At 44.8% G+C, this 11,138-nt stretch overlaps 1 protein-coding gene across 1 annotated transcript in view; it reads left to right on the top strand.

The window, feature by feature from the left end:
• Nucleotides 1-1,428: 1,428 nt before the first annotated feature.
• PLBD1 (phospholipase B domain containing 1) overlaps nt 1,429-11,138 on the top strand; it is an 88,227-nt gene continuing 78,517 nt past the window's right edge. Inside the window, exon 1 of the mRNA XM_055570824.1 lies at nt 1,429-1,768. Coding sequence (XP_055426799.1) covers nt 1,663-1,768 — 106 coding nt within the window. The 5' untranslated portion in view covers nt 1,429-1,662. The remainder of the gene's footprint in view (nt 1,769-11,138) is intronic.

Raw genomic sequence — 11,138 nt, 5'->3', positions numbered from 1 at the left:
GGGAATGGTGGAACCACAAAAGAAAGGATACCGGATTCTTAATTCCCACATGAAAGAAAGCCACCAACCAATAAAGAACTCCCACATTAGACTGGTATATGAGTCAGGAATACATTTCAGTTGCATTAACCATCGAACTTTGGGAGTTTGTCATTACCTAACTAATATGCAGAGCATGTAGGAATCCAGGTGTGAGGCCAAGAGCCTCAGATGTCAACATTGGATTCCTGCCACTGCTGTACCACAAGGAGGACCAGAAGAGATGAACTACATCTCACTGGAAGCCACCAAGCCCAAAAGATGACTCACAGAGTAGATGCCCTCTACCCAGTCAATGCATAAGCTCCCTGAAACAAAAATGAACCTTAAGTAAAGGGGCAAACAATATGGAGGAGGTGAAGAATGCTTAAAATTTAGCCCAAATGAGATTGAGTAACAAATTTGTCATGCTAAAATTTTTGCCATCGGTGCATAAGTGTTTAAATGCTGTTAATTACACCTTTTGGAAAGAAATAGGCTTACTTGATGTGTTTAACAATTTGCATAGAGATCTGATGTAATTGTTTTATATCTTTCCTAGCAAGACAATCGAGGGAAGGTGTCTCTTTCCCTACCTTCCCATCTCCCCTCAACAACTAGGGTAAGCTCAGAAGAAAGATGGAGAAGGCGGTGCCTTGGTCCCCAGGTGGATGCAATCATAGGTAATCAGGGCTCTGTTACACACTGATGGCAACTTCCGGTACCTGTTTATTTATAGGGCTTTGTCGCTCCTGGCCTGCTGTAGACCGTGGTCTTAATGGTCTTTATAACACCTGTACCGGACACACAAGGTGGGCTTAACAGAGGTCTTATTGGATGAATAAAATGCCTTTTGCCTACTTCACAATGTCACCTAGGGCACCTTCTGCCACCTTCACAATGTCCCCCAAGGCACGGTGTTGCCTACTTCACAATGTCACTTTCAACTGACCCCGCACAGAAATGGGGACTTCACAGGAGTTTTCTGGGATATTACTGGTTTCAGCCCCATCTAATCTGAATCACTCGCCAGTGGTGGTTCCAGCCAATGAAGTTTTGAAAAACAAACGATCCGAAGTCCTGAGCGGCAGCAAATGGATTTAGGTTCAACAGCGGGGATGGAGAGGGGCACTAAACCCTGAGTTGTAAGCACTTGGGAAGCCCTCTCCGAAAGGGCGAGGAATCGGAGCTGCGTGTAGGCAGGGGTATGCATTTCTACACCGCCCAGGACGCCCCCTCTCCGCTGCTGCAGACCAGTGGCCGGCCCTGGAGGCCAGCGGTATGGACATGAACTGATCTGTCCCAGCCCTGGGTCGCCAAACCGCTCGACGGAGTGCGGAGAAAGCAGCAAGTAGGTCCCAGGAGTGTAGGAAGGGAACCGGCCCGGCCCGGCTCACGGGGCGCTAGAGGGTCAGAAAGGACCCGCCCTTCCCAGACGGGCCCAGCAGGGAGAAGGTTGTCCTCAAGACCACGTGAGGTTTCCTCGCCCCTAAAAAGCCCGAAACACGCCGGGCTTATGAGAGAGGAAAGTTAAGAAGGACGCCCGAACCTCCGCGTCCGGGCGCCCCACTGCCGGCCCCAGAGCCTCTCTGCCAGCAGCTGCCTGGTCCTGCCGAGCGGAGCGGAGATCCCGGCCGCCGAGCAATGTCCCGCCACAGCCAGGATGAGCTCCTCGGGCTGCCCCAGCCACCGGCCCGGCTACCGCTGCTCCTGCTGCTTCTGGCCGCCGCGGTGCCTCTGAGCCAGGCAGGTGAGCCGCGCGCCCAGTGTGCCGTCCCGGCTGGGCGCGCAGGGAGGGACCCTTGGAAGCCTGCGCTCTACCCTCTGCGCGCGTGCCGCCCTGTGCGCTCGAGTCCACTCAAGTTGACTTCCCGCGGGTGTCCGTCTGTTTTCTGGGTGGAAGCCAGCTTCTGCCGGGGGGGACGGCCCGGGTTGTTCCAGCCCTGCTGGCGCTCGGGGATGGCCCCTGACGAGGACTTGGGGGTGTGTTTCTCCGAACTTAGAAAGTGCTGGCCGGAATTCTTGGCAGACAAACAGGTTCTCTCCGGCACGGCTCTTGGCTTTGCTGATTCTTGGCTGATCCTAAAAGCGTCAGCCAAAGGACATCTAAATATATTTATTCTCATCATAGAGTGTGATCCAGGTTGCCACTTTTTTTTTTTTTTTTTTCAAATTGACAATGGCTTTGGTTTAAAGTGTTGAGAAGAGCAACCTGGTATTGTTAGCTTGAAATGTGCTGGCAGTGTACCCAAGGATTTATGTTCTTTCATATACTGCTCACTGCAGTCCTAAATGGGCTTCCCAGGTGGCATAGTGGTAAAACAGAATCCGCCTGCCAATGCAGAAAACGCAGGAGGCCTGGATTTGATCCTTGGGTGAGGAAGATCCCCTGGAGAAAGAAACCCACTCCAGTTTTCTTGCCTGGGAAATCCCATGGAAAGAGGAGCCTGGCAGGCTACAGTCCATGGGGTGGCAAAGAGTTTGACACGACTTAGCCACTAAACAACAACAATAACACGATCCTAAATAGGTTTATTATCCCTATTCTACAGATGAGAAAGTTTGAGACTGAGCAAGTTCAATGATTTGCATAACGATACACAGCAAATGGAGGCAGAGCTGAAATGCAAAACGGCATGTACTTGGCTACTCCCCTCTTAATAAAACAGGTTTTAAACAAGGTTTTATCCCTACAGGTATTGACACTGAACAGTACCCTTTGCTTCAAAAGTAAAAGGAGTGGGTGTGTTTGTGTGTGTGTGTTGGGGTGGGGGTGGGGGGAGGTCTGGGTTTTGTCTGTTTCACTCCCAATGAGTAAAACTAAGATTAATTAAAAAAAAAACAAAACCTGAAAAACTTCAAAAGTAACGCGTAAGAAACAATTTATTTAAAACGAGAGAGGATTCATTTTATTTCCTAATCCCCTTTCTGTGCTGACCTTGCTCGAGACTAGGGTGGGGTTCAGCAGGGCTATCCCTTCCTAAAAGCGCCTTATGGGTTCTTGTTCTACTGTCTTCCATCAACCAGTATGTGCAGTTACCAGATTTCAAAGCCTTCGCTTTCGCAATGTGCCCACTTATCACTCTTAAATTTTTCCAGTCTCTGAAGCTGCCTCAGCTTCTGAGCTCAGAAGTGATCACTCCCCGGCTCCTGATCCGTGATTTGTTTGCACATTCTGGAGGCGGTGGTGTCGATGCCGCCTTGTGGTGGCGCGCTGAAACCGCTCATTTTTGAACACACCTGGGACAGGCTGGGGAGTGCCCCGGAAACGGAAATGGTGGTAGTGTCTGGAAGGATGGCAGAAACTTTTCTCCCTTTCCTGGTCTCCTTTTAGATTCTTGGGATTGTTTTAAATGTTCCGGTGGATGGAGTGGGCAGCCTAAAGAATGAGATGGAGACATTGTTTTTCTGAAGATGGGGCACTGTTTATTTAGGAAAATATCACCCTGCAAGAAATAGCTTCTTAAACTGAGTCCCCGATTCTGGCTCGGTCTATTATAGACTTCAAACATAATCACATTGCATTTATCTTTCCAGACCAAAACTCCCACGTGTGTTTTAGGATGCCTTGTAAATTTTTCTTTTCTTTTTTTTTTTTTTGCCCAGCAGCTTGTGGCCACAACCAGAGATTGAACCCAAGCCATAGACAATAAAAGCATGGAGTTCTAACCACTGGAAAACCAGGGAATTACCAGTTTTTCTAGTCATATGTATAGGGAAGTCAGGTTGTCACTAGGGAAAGAGATGGGTTGGTTGCCAAGACACTCATAAAGTGGCACGTGCCTTGGTAAAGTGAGTTTCAGATCTGGCCCTGGGTTTCTCAGGGATAGACTCTAGAAATTCATTCTTTGCAATTCTCCAGAGCTGATCAGATACAAGGAAACTGATTTTTAACAATCTGGTTATTTGTGTAGCCTGCTCTGGGAACATTCTCACTGTAATCAAACTACCTGGGATAAAAAATATACCAGAGATTCTCAGGCTGAGGACCTGATTCATCTACCTCTCACTAGGACTGGGCATTTCAGGCAGTACATAACTGCTCCTTACCGGTCACTGCTTGCTCAAAACAGCTGGTCACAGACTCCTTTTCCACTCTCCCATGGCTTACCAGTACCACTTGAGACTAACTGACTGCCTGTCTAGATTAGCTAATCCCTTTAAGTGGCTGTCAAGGAGTCTACAGTCCTGGGAGTTGTTCAGGCTCCTTAATTGACAGCAGACTTGTGGTTGAGGCCAATCTCAATTGATCCTTTATCTCTGAGGGCTTCCTTATTTCCAGATTCCCTGTGGAAGTTGCACCATATGTTCACTCTTTCCATGGCAGGTCTTCATTCTTGGAAGTCAAATATTAGAGAGATGGGTTGGAATTCCAAGCAGAAGCCATGGGGCCAGACTGCCTATGTTTGAAGCCTGGCTCCAATACTGACAAACTGCATGACTTTTAGCCAATTATCTAATCTCTCCATGCCTCAATTTCCTCATCTGTAAAATGGGTATTATAATAATACCTATATCGTAAGTTTGTTATGAGGAACAGTGCCTGGCACATAGTGTGAAAGTCCATCAGTCATTTCCGACTCTTTGAGACCTCATGGACTATACAGTCCATGGAATTCTCCAGGCCAGAATACTGGAATGGATAACCTTTCCCTTTTCCAGGAGATCTTCCCAACCCAGGGCTCAAACCCAGGTCTCCCACATTGCAGGCAGATTCTTTACCAACTGAGCTATCAGGAAAGCTTAACTAACTAGGGCACATAGTAGGGGCTATATAATTGAGTGTCTATTATGACCAGCCATGGGAGTTGCTTTTCTCTGAAAAGGCATCGTGGATCTCTTGATAAGAAAGTGAAAGTGAAGTCACTCAGTTGTGTCCGACTCTTTGCGATCCCATGGACTGTAGTCTACCAGGCTTCTCTGTCCATGGGATTTTCCAGGCAGGAGTACTGGAGTGGGTTGCCATTTCCTTCTCCAGGGGATCTTCCTAACCCAGGGATCGAACCCAGGTCTCCTGCATTGCAGGCAGACGCTTTATCCTCTGAGCCACTTGATAAGGCAACAGAACTGCTGATGATAATTCCTGTTCAGTGAAGTAATAACTTGTTATAAAGACAGATTTTCTTAATCATGGCCTAACATTTTAGGGAGTTGGGGTGCCTACCAGTACATTAAGCAGCTCTTTCAGAAAGCACTTTCCTGGGTTATAAGTGTCTGAAGTCATCATGATTATTTTTGCCAAAGTGCAATTTTATTATCCAAGGCTGCTTTAGAATTTCCCAATACTTTCCTGTTTTTCGGGGTTCCCTGGCGACTCAGCTAGTAAAGAATCCACCTGCAATGTGGGAGACCTGAATTTGATCCCTGAGTTGGGAAGACCCCCCTGGAGAAGGGAACAGCTACAGTATTCTGGCCTGGAGAATGCCATGGATTGTACAGTCCCTGGGATCACAAAGAGTCAGACAGGACTGAGTGACTTTAACTTCACTTCACCTCACTTCCTGTTTTTCTGTACCAGTTTTTTTTGGTTTTTTTTTAATGTGGTAATGTATTGTCTTTTTTAAAAACACACACACACTTTTTATTTTACATTGGAATATAGCCCATTAACAATGTAATAGTTTCAGGTGCACAGCAGAGCAACTCGGCCATACATACACATGTATCCATTCTCCCCCAAACTCCCTTCCCATTCAGGCTGCTACATAATATTGAACAGAGTTCCCTGTGTTATACAATAGATCCTTGTTAGTTATAAGCTTTAAATACAGCTGTGTATACATGTCAATCCCCAAACTCCCTCATTATCCCTTCCCTTCACTCTTTGCCCTGGTAACCATAAGTTTGTTCTCTAAGTCTGTGACTTTGTTTCTATTTTGTAAATAAGTTCATTTATATCATTTCCTTTTAGACTTCCCATATAAGCTATATTGTATGATATTTCTCTTTCTCCCTGTCTGACTTACTTCACTCAGTATGATAATCTCTAGATCCATCCATGTTGCTGCACGTGACATTACTTCATTCTTTTCAATGGCTGAGTAATATTACATTGTATATATGTACCACAATTTGTTTATCTGTTCCTCTGTCAATGAACATTTAGGTTGCTTCCATGTCTTGACTATTGTAAGCAGTGCTGTAATGAACATTGGGGTACATATATCCTTTCCGATCATGTTTTCCTCCAGATATATGCCCAGGAGTGGGATTGCAGGGTCATAGAGTAGCCCTACTTTTAGTTTTTAAAGAAACCTCCATACTGTTCTCCATAGTGGTTGTATGAATTTGCATTCCCACCAACAGTGCAGGAGGCTTCCCTTCTCTCCACACCTTCCCTAGCATTTATTGTTTGTGGATTTTTTGATGATAGCTATTTTGACTTGTGTGAGGTGATATCTCATTGTAGTTTTGATTTGCGTTCCTCTTATATGGCTGGATGGCATCACCGACTCGATGGACATGAGTTTGGGTGAACTCCGGGAGTTGGTGATGGACAGGGAGGCCTGGTGTGCTGCAATTCATGGGGTCACAAAGAGTCAGACACGACTGAGTGACTGAACTGAACTGAACTCTCTTAGTCCTATATTAATTCAATCACATCCCAGTTTTTGAACTGGATCAGGCAAAGGCTGAGAAGTCAGTCCTGTGCTAATTAGACCATCATGAGTGACAGCTGTGTGACCACAGAGGCCTCCACATCTGCCACGTTGACGAGGAAGGATGCAGGGTGCAAGCATAAAAGCATCTCATTTTTATCTCCCCCAGTCCCATCAAGCTTCTTCAGTGGAGCCAGAAACTTTCTTGTCTCTTGGAAGAAATCTAGATCAAGTTTTGACTTTTCTTGTCACTCTGTTCATAATAGCAATGCCCTACTCCCTGTAATGGTGAAAATCTCCAAACTCATGAAGAAAAAATCTCTTTCCTTAACTGCTCATTTTTGACTTAGCTGTTGGCATGGACAAGTGACACTGCCACCTACCTCTTAGTCTTCCTAATGCAGCTTCTCCTTCTCACTGGGCTGCACTGGCCCCTCCAAGCTGCAGGAGCTGAGGGGAGCACTGGAGGTGAGAGCAGCTGGCCCCACCCAGGCGGTCTGGATGCTCTCTGGGACTAAGAGCATCAGAAGGACTTTGCTGGCCCACAGTCACTGATTTTTAACTTCCACATGCTACCCCCATCATCACATGGGTAAGTGCAAGTCCTGGGATGTCATGTCGGACTCCTTTCACCCCTGGAATTTCAGGAGCCCACCTGCAATTCCTTTTGTCCATCTAAGCAGAAGTCAGGGAGAAGGATATGAAGCAATATTCTCTGATTTGTTTTTCTTTTTTAGAAATGACTGAAACTTTGTCCTAGTAGTTTGGTTACACTTGCTGACTCTTTTGGGGTGTAAAAACAGCAAGGTATCATTGCAAATACAGTAAGAAAGCAGTAATAAATTTGTGGGCATCTGAATATACCAGCTCCCCATCTAGTCAAGGCTATTTTTCCAGTGGTCATGTATGGATGTGAGAGTTGGACTGTGAAGAAAGCTGAGCGCCAAAGAATTGATGCTTTTGAACTGTGGTGTTGGGGAAGACTCTTGAGAGTCCCTTGGACTGCAAGGAGATCCAACCAGTCCATTCTAAAGATCAGTCCTGGGTGTTCTTTGGAAGGACTGATGCTAAAGCTGAAACTCCAATACTTTGGCCACCTCATGCAAAGAGTTGACTCATTGGAAAAGACTGATGCTGGGAGGGATTGGGGACAGGAGGAGAAGGGGACAGCAGAGGATGAGATGGCTGGATGGCATCACTGACTCGATGGACGTGAGTTTGAGTGAACTCCGGGAGTTGGTGATGCTCAGGGAGGCCTGGTGTGCAATTCATGGGGTCACAAAGAGTCGGACATGACTGAGCGACTGAACTGAACTGAATTCTTAGCAATGTTGAATGTCTTTTCATGTGCCTCTTGGCTATCTGTATGGACTGGAGAAATGTTTATTTAGGTCCTCTGCCCATTTTTTGATTGGATTGTTTGTTTTTGATGGTCAGATCAGATCAGATCAGATCAGTCGCTCAGTCGCGTCCGACTCTTTGCAACTCCATGAATCGCAGCACGCCAGGCCTCCCTGTCCCTCACCAACTCCCGGAGTTCACTGAGACTCACATCCATCGAGTCAGTGATGCCATCCAGCCATCTCATCCTCTGTCGTCCCCTTCTCCTCTTGCCCCCAATCCCTCCCAGCCTCAGAGTCTTTTCCAATGTGTCAACTCTTCGCATGAGGTGGCTTCGCATCATTCCTTCCAAAGAAATCCCAGGGCTGATCTCCTTCAGAATGGACTGGTTGGATCTCCTTGCAGTCCAAGGGACTCTCAAGAGTCTTCTCCAACACCACAGTTCAAAAGCATCAGTTCTTCAGTGCTCAGCCTTCTTCACAGTCCAACTCTCACATCCATACATGACCACAGGAAAAACCATAGCCTTGACTAGACGAACCTTTGTTGGCAAAGTATTAAGTCACATTAGCTGTTTATAACTTTGGAGACTAATCCCTTGTTGGTCACATAATTTGCAAATATTTTCCCCAATCTTTGGGCTGTTTTTGGTTTTGTTTATGGTTTCTTTTGCTATGCATAAGCTTCTGAGTTTAATTAGTTCCATTTGTTTTTGTTTTTATTTCCACTACTCTGGGAGGTGAATCAAAAAAGATATTGCTGCCATTTATGTCAGAGAGTGTTCTGCCTATGTTTTCTTCTAGGAGCTGTGTAGTGTCTTTAATCCATTTTGAGTTTATTTTTGTGTATGGTATTAAAGAATGATCTAATTTCTTTTTTTTTTTTTTTTTAACATGTAGCTCTCCAGTTTTCCCAGCATCATTTATTGAAGAGACTATCTTTTCACCATTGTATAGTCTGGCCTCCTTCGTCATAGATTAATTGAGCACAGGTGCATGGGTTTACTTCTGGGTGCTCTATCCTGTTCCATTGATCTATATATCTGTTTTTCTGCCAGTACCGTACTGTTTTGATGACTATAGTTTTCCAGTGTAATCTGGAGTCAGAGAGCCTGGTCCCTCCAGCTCTGTTTTTCTTTCTCAAGATTGTTTTGATGATTTGGGATCTTTTGTGTCTCCATACAAATTTTAAGATTTTTTGTTCTAGTTTTGTGGGAAATGTCATTAGTAGTTTGATAAGGATTGCATTTGATCTATAGATTGCCTTGGGTAATATAATTATTTGGACAATAGTTATTCTTCAATCCAAGAACATAATATATTTTTTCATCTGTGTCATCTTTGATTTCTTTCATCAGTGTCTTATAGTATTCCATGTGTAGGTCTTTTGAACCCTGGGTAGATTTATTCCTAGGTGTTTTATTTTGCTTTATTTTTTTAAAGTAATGATAATGGGATTATTTCCTTAATTTCTCTTTCTGATGTTTCACTTTTAGTGCAGAGAAATGCAAGAGATTTCTCTGTATTAATTTTGTATCCTGCAACTTTACTGAATTCATTGATGAGCTCTAGTAGTTTTCTGGTAGTATCTTTAGGGTTTATTTTTTTGTATAGTATCATGGCAGTTTCACTCCCCCCCCCCCCCAATTTGGATTCCTTTTATTTTCTTCTCTGATTGCTGTAGCTAGGACTTCCAAAGCTATGTTGAATGTAAGTGGCAAAAGTGGACATCCTTGCCTTGTTCCTGATCTTAGAGGAAATGCTTTTAGCTTTTCACCATTGACTATGATGTTATCTGTAGGGCTGTCCTCAGTTCAGTTCAGTTGCTCAGTCATGTCTGACTCTTTGTGACCCCATGAATTGCAGCACGCCAGGCCTCCCTGTCCATCACCAACTCCCGGAGTTCATTCAGACTCACGTCCATCGAGTCGGTGATGCCATCCAGCCATCTCATCTTCTGTCATCCCCTTCTCCTCCTGCCCCCAATCCCTCCCAGAATCAGAGTCTTTTCCAATGAGTTAACCCTTCATATGAGGTGGCCAAAGTACTGGAATTTCAGCTTTAGCATCATTCCTTCCAAAGAAATCCCAGGGCTGATCTCCTTCAGAATGGACTGGTTGGATCTCCTTGCAGTCCAAGGGACTCTCAAGAGTCTTCTCCAACACCACAGTTCAAAAGCATCAAATCTTCGGCGCTCAGCTTTCTTCACAGTCCAACTCTCACATCCATACATGACCACTGGAAAAACCATAGCCTTGACTAGACGGACCTTTGTTGGCAAAGTAATGTCTCTGCTTTTCAATATGCTATCTAGGTTGGTCATAACTTTTCTTCCAAGGAATAAGTATCTTTTAATTTCATGGCTGCACTCACCATCTGCAGTGATTTTGGAGCCAAAAAAAATAAAGTCTGACACTGTTTCCACCATTTCCCCAACTATTTGCCGTGAAGTGATGGGACCAGATGCCATGATCTTCGTTTTCTGAATGTTGAGCTTTAAGCCAACTTTTTCACTCTCCTCTTTCACTTTCATCAAGAGGCTTTTTAGTTCCTCTTCACTTTCTGCCATAAGGGTGGTGTCATCTGCATATCTGAGGTTATTGATATTTCTCCCGGCAATCTTGATTCCAGCTTGTGCTTCTTCCAGCCCAGTGTTTCTCATGATGTACTCTGCATATAGGTTAAATAAGCAGGGTGGCAATATACAGCCTTGTACTCCTTTTCCTATTTGGAACCAGTCTGTTGTTCCATGTCCAGTTCTAACTGTTGCTTCCTGACCTGCATACAAATTTCTCAAGAGGCAAGTCAGGTGGTCTAGTATTCCCATCTCTTTCAGAATTTTCCACAGTTTATTGTGATCCACACAGTCAAAGGCTTTGGCATAGTCAATAAAGCAGAAATAGATGTTTTTCTGGAACTCTCTCAATTTTTTGATGATCCAGCAGATGTTGGCAATTTGATCTCTGCCTTTTCTAAATCCAGCTTGAACATCTGGAAGTTCACGGTTCATGTATTGCTGAAGCCTGGCTTGGAGAATTTTGAGCATTAGTTTACTAGCATGTGAGATGAGTGCAATTGTGCGGTAGTTTGATCATTCTTTAGCATTGCTTTTCTTTGGGATTGGAATGAAAACTGATGTTTTCCAGTCCTGTGGCCACTGCTGAGTTTTCCAAATTTGCTG

This window comes from Bubalus kerabau, chromosome 1, assembly GCF_029407905.1.
Source record: "Bubalus kerabau isolate K-KA32 ecotype Philippines breed swamp buffalo chromosome 1, PCC_UOA_SB_1v2, whole genome shotgun sequence".
Classification (NCBI taxonomy): Eukaryota; Metazoa; Chordata; class Mammalia; order Artiodactyla; family Bovidae; genus Bubalus; species Bubalus kerabau.
The sequence above is the reverse complement of the archived record's forward strand: the minus strand, read 5'-3'. Positions and strand labels throughout refer to the sequence as shown.